At 59.7% G+C, this 13383-nt stretch overlaps 2 protein-coding genes across 4 annotated transcripts in view; one reads left to right on the top strand and one right to left on the bottom strand.

Annotated features, from left to right (window-relative positions):
* ZMAT5 (zinc finger matrin-type 5) overlaps window positions 1-3582 on the top strand; it is a 27361-nt gene extending 23779 nt beyond the window's left edge. For all 3 annotated transcript variants that reach the window (XM_025985931.2, XM_025985934.2, XM_025985932.2), the window contains exon 6: window positions 3158-3582. In XM_025985931.2, coding sequence (XP_025841716.1) covers window positions 3158-3287 — 130 coding nt within the window. In that variant the 3' untranslated portion in view covers window positions 3288-3582. The remainder of the gene's footprint in view (window positions 1-3157) is intronic.
* On the bottom strand, window positions 2673-13383 carry CABP7 (calcium binding protein 7). The gene is made up of 5 exons (XM_025985930.2): window positions 13141-13383; window positions 6716-6859; window positions 5716-5828; window positions 5288-5441; window positions 2673-5060 (listed from the first exon to the last, which is right to left on the bottom strand). Exons 1-5 carry the CDS (start codon window positions 13247-13249, stop codon window positions 4933-4935), a joined length of 648 nt encoding a protein of 215 aa, XP_025841715.2. The 5' UTR covers window positions 13250-13383; the 3' UTR covers window positions 2673-4932.

The raw sequence follows: 13383 nt of genomic DNA, 5'->3' as shown, positions 1-13383 counted from the left end.
CAGTCTCACAAAAAATAATCCCTGAACCCCTAGCCCATGGGCTTCGGGCTCTGCCCATCCACCTGTGGCTGCCCCTCCCCTGCAGGGATTCAAGGGGGAGGTGGATTCAAGCTCCAGGGTGGCTTTGTTCTGTTGCCTGAGTCTCTTCCCCTGGAGGCAGCCCTGCGGAAACCATTCCTTCTGTGCCCTGCACCCACTCGGCTTTCCAGAAGGCCACAGCTGCCCGTCTGCCTCCCTAATGCTCCACCCATCCATTCTCAACAGGAGCCCCATCCAGCTTCTAAAACCCTCCCTGGCCCTGAGCCCTGCGCCAACTCTCCTGGGCTTCCTCTGCCTCAGGGGTTCTGGACTCTGCAGCCCAGCTCCACAGACACCAGGGCACTTCCCTGCCACCTCCCCATCCCAGGCAGTCACCTTCTCACCTCTCACATCTGGCCTGTCAGCCCCACTGGACACTGGTGGCTTCTTGGATACAGTGGGCACTGCTGAGTTTTGTACACCACGTACACACTGTTTCTTCTGCCTGGAACTGGAATTGGCTCCCCACCTCTGCCTGGCAGAGTCAGACTCATTCTTCAAGCGTTAGCTAAGATGCCCCCCCACCCCCCCATGGCACTGAGTTCACATTGTTGTCATTCGGGATTGGCGCAGGCTCAGGACATATTGACTGCACCTGAGCATTTGGGGGAGCAGGGTCCCCGGCCTGGAGGACTATTCCCTAGGTATTGGTGCTGTGGACCCCATGTGGGGACCAGTGTGGCAGCTCCTCTTCTCTGGGTATGTCTCCTCCCCGAGGGACAGGGAGAAGATGGCTACCTGGTCCAGTGGGGCCACCTAGACCCAGGGGCTCTAACCCCACAGGCTAAGCAAAGACTTCAGGGTGAGCCAGGCCAACACTCCTTGTAAAAGAGGGAAATGGGGGACTGTGATGCTCCAGCCAGGCACATTGTCCCATCCCCCGCAGCACAGTGACCCTGAGGGATCTGCTGAGAGCAGACAGTGGCAAGAGGGACAGGCTGGACTCAGACACACGGACTAATCCCCCAGCAAGGCCAGTGCTTATCCCTGTTTTCCATTGTTGGCTCTTCAGATTGTGACTTTATCCCTCTTAATCTCCCCTTTTGTACCCCTCTCTGGGCTGGCGCTATTGCTCCGGTCCAGACGCTTCCCTGAGACTTTTCTTGTCATCAGAACCATGGCTGGGGAAAAGCAAAAGAGAGCTGCTCCTGTCCTGGTGCAGGGGGGCAAACAGGTCCCTAGAGAGACCACGCGCAGTGCACCTCGGTGTCCCCTTGTGCTCTGTGCAGGGCTGGAGGGGTGCGCTCCAAGAGCTCAGGGGCCTGGGGAATGTGTCTGTGTCTGAGCGCATGAAGGGGGTGCCCTCATCCTGGTGGGAGGCCCCAGCTGCCCTGGAGTCTGCCCAATCTTCTAGAGAAGGGTCCGAGGCTCACCCTCTCTGCAGAGAATTGCAGTCACCTTAACCCTGCGGGAAGCCCCAGGGCGCTCCCTTCCAGTAACTGCGGAGCTTCCCACACTCCCACCCTTCTCTGGTGGAGTTTATGAAGTCTCCCCAGCGCCATAAATCATGCTGGGAGCTGCCTTCTGCGCTCTCCAGCACACAGCACGCAGCTAAGCAGGGGATTTCCCTGGCCTCCCAGAACGGGAGGCTGTCCGAAGTCCTCCAGTGGGCTCTCTACAGGGCTGAGGGGTCAGGGCCGAGGAGCTGCGCCAGGCACACCCTTGGGGCTCCTGACCCCACCCCCCACCTCTACCTCGGAGGCCCGAGGCCTCTCCAAACCTTTCAGAGGACCCAGGACTTTCCCTCTTGGCAGAGGGCTGGCTATTGGATCCCAGCCTGCCTGGAGCTGCCAGGGCATCACATCCACTGAAAGTTGGGCCTGTGGATTGGGGGGCAATGTCTGGAGCCCCTGTATACGTTGCCTGTTAGCCCCTACCCCCCCAAAACCCCAGACTCTGTCACTTGGGCCTATGACTGACTCTTTGTGCCTCAGTTGTCTCATCTATAAATGGGGTTCATGTGAGGGTGCTTAAGGTTTCTCTGGACTGTGGTGTCTGGCCCAGAGTGGTGTGTCAGTAAGAGTGCTCAGTGTTGCTACTTGTCGTCAGCAGACATTCACTCAACGGCCTCCCTGTATCAAGCCTGGCTCTAGGCACTGGGGGACACATGGATACCACTCCTAACCCCTGGTCTCTTCCATGTGAGAGCTCTAGTCCCATAGGGGAGACATGAGCTCTCAGGTGAGTTCAAAGTGCTCCATAGCCTGTGAGGGGCTACACAGCCCTGGAGCAGCAGACTGAGTAGGGATTAAGTCCAGAAGCATTGGACTGTGGAGCAGTTGGGGGGCAGGAAGCTGCCTCTGTACCCCAGCTGGCTGCCTCAGGACAGGGTGGCCCCTGGCTGGGCACCCAGGTTGCATGCTCCAAACAGGCCCTGGTTCCCAGGTGGCAGCTCCAGGGTGGTAGACCTCAAGGTGAAGGAGAGTGAGGAGCATGAGAAATGAGGCTTTTAAAAAATTTTTAGACAATATTTTTTTCTGATTTCAAAAGTTTGCATGCTTGTAAAACTTCTCTTGAAAAGTATAAAGAAGTAAAAACAAACAAAAACCACCCATAACTACACCACGCAGATAGAACCACTGTTAACATTTTGCTGTGTCTTCCAGGTTTTTTTTTATGCATTTATATATGTTATATATCTTTAAACAAAAATAGTATCATGCTATATACATTATTTTATAAGCTGCTTTTTCTCTCACACAGTATATCATGACACCTTCCTTATCAGTGCATACAAGTCTGCCTTCATTCTTATGCGGGCTGCATAGCATTCTTTGCTGTGGACGTGCATGTGTATTTATTTAATCAGTCCCCCACAGGTGGACACAGGCTTTTTCTGCTTCTTGTAGCTCAGTCTCTGCCCACAACCCTGCTATTTCACTTGGGCTCCTTCTTAGAGGTGAGGTTACTGGCTCAAAGGGTCTGCATGTTTTTGAGGCTCTGCCTTCCAGAAAGGTCGTGCAAGCAGCTGACCTTTCCCGTAGCTGGGGTGGTAGGGATGGGGAGCTGGAGGGAGGTGCCCCAGCCCGGGCCTGGGCAGGGCCCCATTCTAGTTCTCTGACTTTCTCTTTCTCTCTAGGGCCGAACCCATGAGAAGCACCATCTTCCAGTACCCCATAGGCTGGCCACCAGTCCAGGAGCTGCCTCCATCCCTGCGGGCACCCCCACCTGGGGGGTGGCCCCTGCAGCCCAGCGTCCAGTGGGGCTAAGCCCCTCATCCCCACTTTGACCCCCATCTGGTCAGCTTTTGTGTCAGTCACAGTAAAGATAAGGGCTCATACTGGGGATGCCAAGGGCCTCTCCGGTGCCTGCTGCCCCCTGTGGAGCCTCTGAAACCACATGCTGGGCCTGGCTTGACTGAGGCCCCAGAGTCTCCCCAGCAGGTATAGCCCTGGTCCTAGCTCTGCTCCAGACAGCTCCATCCTCCCTCCCTCTTGGGACATCTTGAGAAGATGGGTGATAAAACTTCCTTCTGGATGTTTATAAAGAAAGTCTGTCACCATGGTGGTGTGGCTTCCTCCTTGCCCGGTGCCCTTAGCTCCATGCCCCGGCCCCGGTCAGAGGACGGGCAGGACTGGGGTTGAGATGAGGTCCTCTGCTAGGTGAGAAGTGCTGTTGCCCTTCTCCTCAGAGGGCTGGCAGAGGCTCAGCACGGCTGGGCACAGGGTGCGCCAGTGTGGCTGAGATGGTCACCTCCGTGAAAGGGAGCTCCAGATCTGAGAGAGGAGCTTGAGGACTCCATCTGCTGTCCCAGTCCCTGTGTCTGCCCACACTGAGCTGGTGCCTGAACGTGAGATGGCACAACTGGGGCGTGGTAGGAGCTGTGTCTCTGGCCTGGACAGTGTAGAGAAGTTGGGGGACCCGGAAGGACACGCCCTGGACTTGGGGGAGTGGCCTGGCTGAGCTTCCTCGGCTACACCAGCCCCTTAGCCCAACATGACCCAGGGCCCCTCCCAAGGCTTCTGCCCTGGAGGAGCCCCCTGGCTGATGAGGAGATTGCATGGGCTGCTCAGGCAATGTGCAGCCTCCAGGCCCATGGTCTGCTTCCCTCCTTGCTGTACTCCAGTTCTAGATTCTGTGCTGGATAATGGTGGGCAAGGTGGGCCTCAGGCCAGTGGGCCTCTGGCAGGGGGGCTCAGAGGGTGCAGAGACTGCAGGGCCACCTCAGATGCCCCATCTGCTGTGAGCTTTTGCCCTTCCTGAAAATCCCAGTTGAAGGGGGATACTGAATCTGGGGGCCCTCTGAGCCTCAGGCTCTTCATCTGTGAAATGGGCAAATTCTCTGGCCTCAATGGGCACATGGAGGAAGGCTAGGTTTGAGTCTAAGGAGGGTCAGAGAAAGGGACCCCACAGAAGGCCAAGGGCCTCCTCAGGCTGGGCCAGGGAGTAGGGCCCAGGAGACCTCAGCCTCACCCCCTCTCTAGGAGGAAGCCTTCTGCCCCCATCTCTACCCTGCCCACAGCCCTGGGCAAATCTCAGGGACTAGGGTCAGGTTGGCTGTGTGGCCCTGGGCACAGGGTGCTCCTTCCTGCCTAAGTGACCACAGCAGCTACCAGACCCTGTACAAATGCCTCCTAAGTTTCCCAGGAGCTCCTGGACAGTGGGAGGGAAGAGTTAGTGCTACATACAGGCCAGGGTGGGCAGGGTGCGGGCGGGGCTCGGGGTGACCTCAGCTGTCACCGGGCCCTTGCGGCCGGGCCATGGCTCCATGCAAGGGCCCGCAGGGGTGGGTGGGGTGGGGTTGCCAGACGTCCAGGCCCTGGAGTACACGCAGCGGCGGTGGCCCCGGGAGCTGAGAGGGAGAGGACTGCAGGCAGCCGTGGGTGCGGAGCGGGCCCCAGGCACCGCGTGTGCCTACTTCATGCCGCTGCGCAGCACCTGGTTGGCTGCGATGAGCATGACGCTGATGATGAAGGCGATGGCGAAGGCGCAGATCAGACTCTTGCGCACGCACGTCTGGCGGATCTGCTGGTTGGAGCAGGCTGTGGCCGCCCGCCAGGGAGCACCAGGGAGAGACAGACGGGGACAGCGAAGCATGGAATCAGGAGCCGCCTGCACATCCGCACATGGGCTTGTCCCATGGGACGTGCAGGAACACGAGGCCGGGGCAGGCAAGCAGGCCCCCGCCCCGTCCCCGGCAGACCCTGGTTCCTCCTCCCCTGCCCGAGCAGTTGGCCTGCCCATGGGCCACCAGGGGTCGTTCACTCACTCTCCACGTCCACGGGGCACTCCTCAGCTGTGCCCAGGTGGCTTTCCTCCTCCGTCATGATGATGTTCTCAATGTCCTTCATGGACAGGTGCTCACAGAAGGTGTCGTACAGCAGCCGCTTCAGCTCATCCACGGTCAGCTTCTGCATGTCACACTTGGAGGGGGAGGAGACATGGTGCTTTGGCCACTGCCACCACCACTGCCACCACCCAGTTCCCTGCAGCCACCCAGGCTCAGTGACAGGCCTCCAGATTCTGGAGGACTGGGAACCACTTCTCTTTATCTGGGAGATAAGACATCGGGGGGGGGGGGGCGGAGAGAAGCCTGGGATAGCCAGCCCCCTTTACAGTGTGGCCCTGACCATTCACTGGCCCTATACAACCCTCCACAGTGTGCACATGCCTAAATCCAAACCAGCCAGGGCATACCTTCCAGAAGACGGTGTCAAAGTCAGTGCCATGGAACTTCTCTGGGATCCCCGAGGTGGAAAGCTTGGGTCCCAGGAGGGCCACAAACTCCTCGAAGTCCACTTGGCCATCGCCTAGGGCAGGCACAGGTCCAATCAGGGGGCCAGCCTACAACTGGGCTGGGGCCTGGGCCAGCTTGGGCCACTGGTACCTGGGGCAGGTCCCACCTTCTCCGAGCCTTGAGTTATTTTCAGGGACACCTAACATCTGCCAAGCTCTGGACTGATGCTAAAGCCACCAAATATGACCAAAGCGGTGATGGAGCACAGCAGGTGGGCAGAGCGTCCAGGAGAGCCTCAGATTTTACTCAGAAATGTGGCTCCCCGGCACCCGCTGCCTTCGCCGGGGTGGGGGTGGGGGACTGTGGGGCTGACATTCTCAGTGCACAGACAGGACACAATCTACCCAGACCACTACCTGCTCTCAGGGTGGAGAGGGGCAGGGTGGGAAGCCCACGGTGGGGGGGGGGGCAGGGAATGGAAAAAGGGGACCACACATGACTGGTCTTTTTCTTTTTTTTACTAGGTTTTCCTTAATAAAGTGCCAGGTGGCAAATAAGACTAAATGATTTTTTATTTGGGGTGAGGGGACCTGGGATGTTTAATACATCCTTTCTACTTTTCTGTACTTTAAAAATTGCTCCGGAGGGCAGCTCGCTGGCTCAGTCAGTAGAGCATACAACTCCTGATCTTGGGGTTGTAAGTTTGAACCCCCTGTGGGGTGTAGAGATGACTTAAAATCTTAAAATTGCTCAGAATGCAGAGCGAGAGAGCCAGAGCCTCTGTGTGGGTGTGGTGGCAGCGGCGTACTCTAGCCTCTACTCTCCAGGCTAAGAAATGGGGCCAGACCTGGCTGCATACTGCCTTGGGCTTGGGGTGCCCGCAAGGAGATGCTCAGGGTGGGCTCAGCCTCAGAGGCCCAGGTCAGGGGTGAGGAAACTGAAGCAGAGAGTGGTGCTCACCATCCATGTCCAGCCGCTGGATGATAACTTCCAGCTCCACCTCGTTGGGCATGTAGCCCAGGGAGCGCATGGCCGTGCCCAGCTCCTGCTTAGAGATGAAGCCATTGCCATCGCGATCAAAGACTTTGAAGGCCTCACGGATCTCTGTGGGGGGGAGCAGAGCATGTTGGGACCTTACCTCCATCCCAACACCCCTCTCCCTAGGCCCCCAGGATCCCTGGGCACGGCATTGAGAATCCTCTACAGACCCTGCAGGTCTGGTCAGAGACAAGTGGCAGGTGGCCCAAGTGCCCCCCATAGCGCTGCCTTCCGGGAGGGGAGCTCTGGGCGAGCCAAGGCAGGCAGCAAAGGTGTGCCCAGGCTTGAGTACTGACGAGATCACCCTGGGGAGGGGTCTCCTCTGAGTGCCAAGCTCCCACAACCGCTCAGGACGTGCTCACGACGACCCCGTGTGGCGGGTAAGCATGAGTCCCACTGTGCTGGCTGTTGGCTGGCACCCCAGGCCTCTGTGCCTGCCACAGGCTTCCGGGTCCACCCCTCCCTCCTTCCATCCCCCACTCCCCTGCGTCCCCATCGAAAGCTTTCTCCCCTGGGCTCCGCTTGCAAACTCCAGCCAACATTCCTTAATGGCACCAGGTGAGGCAACCACCAGCTCCAGCTCAGGGCTGACAGGCCGACAGCTCCATGCAGAGACTGCTTCCCCAGCCCAAGGTTTAGGGGAAGGCGGAAGCTGGATGGACGGGACCCAGCAAGCCCAGGCCTGCTCAGATGTGGGGACTGTCCTCTGCACCCTACAGAGGAGGAGACTGAGGCCTGAGGGCCTGGGTGACTTGGGTGGAGAGAAATCAATGCCTGGGCTGGGAGCAGTGAGTGACCTTGGGCCAGACCCCGACCCCTGCAGCAGAATGCTCAGTAGTGATATGCATATGGCAAGGCTTTTACCAAAGGTGTCCAGGAACCACTGAGGGTTCCAAACCTCTCCCTGCTCCCCTTCCCTCTACCTGCTGTCCCTTCGTGGTCACTCAGCCACGGAAGAGCCCTACCGAGCACTTTCCTTTGGCGGAGAAGGAAACCTCACTCCACTCACACCCTCCCTGCTCTGGCATGGAGGTTCCCCTGCCGGCCTCCTGGCCTCCCGGCCTTCGCCTCAGCTGTCCCCGCTGGCTGGGACTTCAGCAAGCACAATCCTGCCCCTGAATGTGGGTGTGGGTGTATTTTGGAAGCAGAGACAGATAAATGCTCCACGCTGCAGGCCTGGAAACTGAGGCCTGGAGAGGCAAAATAGCCAGACCAGGCTCAGTTTGGGGTCAAGGCTGTTTCTGGTGAGAGCAGGAATCTGGCTGGCCCAAGACTGGCCTTAAGGTTGTGTGAATCCCTAAAACTGACCCACGAAGTTATTCCGTGATTCCGCTGGCCCCATTGCAGACTAGGGGGCCATGGCAAGGTGGCTGAGGCTGAGGCCCCAAATTACATCAGGTTCTTCCTACATGGTGTCTGTACCCAAGGCCTGGAGGTTAGACAAGAGGACATGTAGGCCAAGGTAGAGACAGACAGTAGGCTACAGCCGAGTTGCCTAAGCCCCCCCCCCCAGACCCTTGACTCTGGACCTTCTCCAACCATCCTAGACTGGGCCTGAGAATCTGGTCTAACCAGGGGTTCCCAGGCCAGAAAGCAGCTGGCATGCGAGATCTGGGCCAGGCCCCAGGGTTTCTATAAACCCTGGACTCGGCCCTCCAGGCTGACTCCCACCTAGCATTTTCCTGGGCCACTGACAAGGTGGTAAGCTCCCCATCACCGGAAGTATATGAGTGGAGGCCCGGTAGTCATGGAGGCTGCTAAAGGGGTCCTATTGCTGGGAGTCTCTAGGTAGAGACTAAGGCACTGACCATGAGACCAGGCACATGGTCTGCCACTTTTGCCACCACACACACTTAGGTGTGTCGCCAAAACTGTTGCCCTCCTGACCCAGCCCCAGGCTCTGCCCACCTCAGGTGTCCTGAACTCCAGCCCTAGGGGCCCTTTCAGCCGTGGTGAGCACCAGGATTGCTCCATGTCCATGGTTTTGATCATATGGCTTCCCTTGCCTGGAAGTTCTTCCTCTCACCATAGCAAACTGATGCATCTCAGGTTCCCAGCATAGACAGCATCACCTCCCTGGGTATCCTCCCTGCCCCCCAGAACTCTGGCCTTCTTCTGGGATCCCACAGACCCCACTCTTCCTTTGCACTGACCACATTGGACTGTGACCTCGAGTGACATGAGGGAAGGGGCCAGGTAGGTCTTGTTCACAGCTGGGTCCCCACCTGGAATAGTGCCTGTCTGTCAAGCATAAACATCTGCCCAACTAGTGAGTAAATGAATGAATGACTGATTCAGGGAACACGCCCATCTGGAGCACACAGAGGAAAGAGCTGAGCAAAAGTTCATGCACCACTTGGTGTGAGGCCATCATTCAGAGCCCATTTACTCCTAGTTTACAAACAATCCTAGTAAGAGTAAGCATTTGCTTTCTGCTTCGTAAGCAGGCGAGAAGCATGAGGGGAAGCTGAGGATGCTGCTTGTCCCCTTGTCCAGCCCCCAAGGACCCCACACCAACCCAGCCTATGGGCCACCACAGAAGAGGAGAATCAAGCCAAGGGCAGGGTTGAGGATACCTTCCCCAGATTTCTGGGTGAGAGGCTGATTTTGAGAGGAGGAACCCAGGGTCAAGGATCCCATCTTTCTAGGTGCCTCAGTTTCTTCCTCTGTAGAGGTCCACTAGGAGATCTCAAGTTGGGATGGCAAAACTCTTGACCCACAGGCGCCTGCGGTGGATGCTGGTCCCCTTCTCTGCAATGAGCTGGGGTCCAGGCTGTCCCTCCCACCCAGACAGGGGCTGGGTGTGGCCCCAGAGTCCATGCTTGCTTCAGTCGGAGCCCCCGATCCTCTTCTGGAAGCCCTGAGGAAATGTACCGGAGACTGTGGGCAGGTGACAGACCCTGAGGCAGCCCAATAGGCCTCCGGGGGTATCAGCACTCTGGCAGGAGGCTGGAGTCCAGAGAGGGGGTGCACACTCTGGAGGTCACTCGGGAAGGGGGGCAGCGCCTGTCCTCTGCAGCAGCTGCCATTCCCTGCGGCACTGGCCCCGTGCCCCCCCCCCCCTGGCATCCCTGAGTTTCTGGTCTGCGCAGACGCAGCTGCTGGGCTTGCAGGGAAAAGGGGCAGGATGGGGGACTCCCCCACCCCCCATGCTCTGAGTGCCCTATTTGGCCACTCTCAATGCAGGCTCCACTGTCTGACTGAGCAGGCAGGGTGCCAGCCTCAGAACCCTGCCCTGGTGGCTGTCTGCCTGTCTGTCTGTCTGTCTCCTTCCTCTTCTCTCTGGCCAGAAAGGGCTGGGCTAAGGCTTGCAGTCACCCCACTCCTACCCTCAGGTGTTCACGTCTGTTGATGCCACTGGGGCCAGCCTCAGTGCCCCTGCGGACTCTGGGGGGCTCTGCTGGGGATCTATGTTGTGGCGGGGGGGGGGGGGTGAGACAGGAAGAAGCTGGAAAGCCTGTGCTGCTCCTTCTCAGGGGTCAGACAAGCTCCAGGCCAGCTTTGCCCAGCCACGTCTACCCTGCCAACCACCACCCACGGTTCCCCAGGGCCACAGGTCCCCAGGTGCCTTTGCCAGACCTTCAAGGACTCTTCTCCCCAGCCTTTGGCGATCCTGCCTGCTTGGCCCATCCCCCTGCACACCCTGGGTCCCTAACTCAAGAGCTTGACCAATCCTCTCCACACTCCAGGCTCTTACTCCTACAAGAATCCCCTCCTTGGCCTCCCCTGCTGCTGCATCTGGGTCTGCAAGCTCCTGCTGTGTGCCAGGCACCTTGACGAGTACCTCCATTGTACCCTCTGTCACCAGCAGCCCTGGGGAGGGGCAATGCCAGGCCCTTTTTACAGATGGAGAAACAGAGGCAAGAAAGGCAAATGATTGTTCAAGGTCACTCTGTGAGCTGAGGGTGTAGAGATTTGAACCTGGTGCTGCCTGGCTGGGAAGTCCTCATCTACATCTGTGCTCTCCACCTCCCTTACTGGTCCCTCTCCCCCTCAGATTAACAGCCCCCTGGATTTCTGCAGCAGGCACATAATGTCTGCAGCATTTCATCCTGAGCCGCCGGGCATCCTCTTCTCTGCACATGTGGATCCCCCACTGGTGGGTGGGTGTCCTCCCAGCCGAGGGCCTGGGGCCTCTCTACCCCTGGGGCAGGAGCATGAATGTAGGGCACTGGGCAGGGGGGCTGGGGGGCTGGGGGGTTACTTCTTCCATCCGGCCCTGGCACTCAAGGACCACCGGGGCCTGCAGAGACTTGGTGTCCCAGGAGGGCTTTTGGGGTGCCTACAGCCAAGAAGGGGGTCAGTTGTGGAGGACTTCTTGCCCTCATCTACAGTTGCCCACAGGCTGGGAGATAGGCTGGGACCCCCCAGACATTTGCTTGTCTCACGACCCCTACCTGGTCACCCCAAGGAGGGCCTGCCCTTCAGGTTTCCCCTGGGCCAGGATCCCCCTGCTCAGGAGAGAAGCTGGGAGTGCGTTTGGTGTGGCTGGTGACTAACGCTGCTGGGTTCCTGCCAGTGTGTCCGCCAGGCGGCCTGAGAGGAGCCTGCGGCCTCCTACCCCTGCACTGCCCTCCCTGTGCCCACTCACCCCTGCATCCCAGCCTCTTCTCAGCTTCTCAGGGTCTGCACCCTGGGACTAGGAGATCAGGAGAGGAGAGACCCAGCCAGGCTCATAGCTTCGCTGCCAAAGTCATGGTGGGGTGTGAAAGCAAGGGCAGGGAATGAGGTGGAAGCTGCAAGGGTTTTGGGGGGGACACTGTGGCCCCCTGCCCAAGTGGCCAGGAGGAAGGGATAGAGGAGCGCCCATGCAGGAAGACACTGGCAGGAAGTTTGGGGTGGCCCAGGGCAGGAGGAGACAACAGTGAGGAAGACATGGCCTGTGTCCCATCCCCTGCTCTCTTGGTTCCCATTGCATCTCTTCCTTTTCCCAGGCCCTGGACAGACAGGGCAGATGCTAGGGCTTTGGGGTTCAAGGCCAGAGATCCAGCAGCAGCACTCATCTCTCTGTTCTGCCCGTATCCAACACCGGACCCCATCTCTGTGGCTCTGCCAGCCTCTGGAGGCTTTCAGGGGACTTGAGAGGAGCAGGTGGCTCATAGTCTATGGTGCAAGGTGTGTATGTGTGTGTTGGGAGGACAGCTCCCTTCTCCCTCTTAATCTTCCCCTCACCAAGTCTGACTCCCCCAAGATCTACCCTCTCCACGGCTTGGAGATGAGGGAGGACCTCTCTCTATGCCTCCCCCTGTGCTCCCATCAGCATCCCTGACAGCACTGGTATCTCAATTGCACCCCGCTAAGCTCCGATGAGCTCCCGGACCCCAAAGACCCTTGGACCCAAGATAACTGAAGAGAGGCACAGCCTCTGGGTGATCTTAGCCCCTCACCCAACAGCACACAAGTAGATCGCAGGCGTCCAAGACTTCTATCTGCCCAGAACCCCCACTCCACTCCACATGGGGCCCTAGGAGATCTGGGGGATGGAAGGCCGGAGCACCCACCCCCAGCCCAGGAGGGAAAGAGCTTGCAGGCCCTAGGGGTCTCAATGCTCCCCAGAATCTTCCGTCCAGAGCCCCCAGCCCCTGACCTCTGCTCTGATCTTGCCTAGCCCCTTCCCTACCCCATTCACGGTGAGAGGCAGAGTGACTGGGGTGGGGGGTGGGGGGTGGACATAGAATTGGGTCCCAGCCCCTGCCTTTCCCTTCCGGGCTTGGTTATCGCGACCCAGCAGCCCAATCTGGCCACTTGTTGTCGCCACCACCTCCTGGGCCGCCCTCCCAGCGCTCAGGGTTGGGGGTCCCCTCAGGGCTGTGGGGAAGTGGGGAAGGCCGCAGGAGGGACTGGGGACAGCCCCGCAGGCGGCAAGAGCAGGGCAGTCGCCCTCTCCCCTTCTCTGGCTGCCGGAGCAGATTGGATTTTAAAAGCGACACGAGCGGAATGTCAATTCGAGCGCAGAGCAGCAGGCGGGCGCCGCGGAGGGGATCAGGATGCGGGTGCTCCGGCCGGGCCCGCGCGGGGGGCGCAGCTCGGACCCCCGCCCCAAGCGCCGCGTTGCCGCACCGTCACCGCGGTCTGCGCGGCCCCGTGACCCCGCTGCGGGGCTCGGCAAGTTTCCGCAGCGCGGGGGACCCTGCGGGCAGGGGCCCGGCCGCCCTGCGCCTCGGCTGCGCCCACCGCGGCACCCAGAGGTGCGAGTTGGTCCTGACTCCCCGCGCAGCTGCTCGCTGGAGCGCCCACCTGGCAGCCGGCACCTGCGGACGGCCCCCGCCCCCTGCGCCCCTGCTCCGCGCTTCACCTGGGCGCACAGGTAGGAGGGCCAGCGGGCCGGGGGCCGGCGGCGCACTCACCCTCCAGCTCGTCCTCGGGGATGTCCACGGGGCGCTGCTCCGACAGCAGGTTGGGCACGGTGTAGATGCCCCGGTACATCAACGCCGCCGTCACCGGGTGGAACGGCATCTTGGAGGCTCCGCGCCCGCCCGCCCGCCGCAAACTTTGAGGTCGGGGCTCATGGGCCGGCGGCGGCCCCGGGGGCGGCTGGAGCGGGCGGGGCGCGCGGCTGCGGAGGGCGGCCCGGCGGCAGCGGCGGGGGC

Source organism: Vulpes vulpes, chromosome 10 (genome assembly GCF_048418805.1).
Source record: "Vulpes vulpes isolate BD-2025 chromosome 10, VulVul3, whole genome shotgun sequence".
NCBI lineage: Eukaryota > Metazoa > Chordata > Mammalia > Carnivora > Canidae > Vulpes > Vulpes vulpes.
The sequence above is the reverse complement of the archived record's forward strand: the minus strand, read 5'-3'. Positions and strand labels throughout refer to the sequence as shown.

Excerpts from the sequence above, each read along its gene's own strand:
- CABP7 (XM_025985930.2), bottom strand. The coding sequence starts at position 13,249 with ATGCCGTTCCACCCGGTGACGGCGGCGTTGATGTACCGGGGCATCTAC. Across the intron at positions 6,860-13,140 it reads CCCCGAGGACGAGCTGGAGG|AGATCCGTGAGGCCTTCAAA; the intron begins GTGAGTGCGCCG and ends TCCCCCCCACAG. Across the intron at positions 5,829-6,715 it reads CCAGCGGCTGGACATGGATG|GCGATGGCCAAGTGGACTTC; the intron begins GTGAGCACCACT and ends TGCCTGCCCTAG.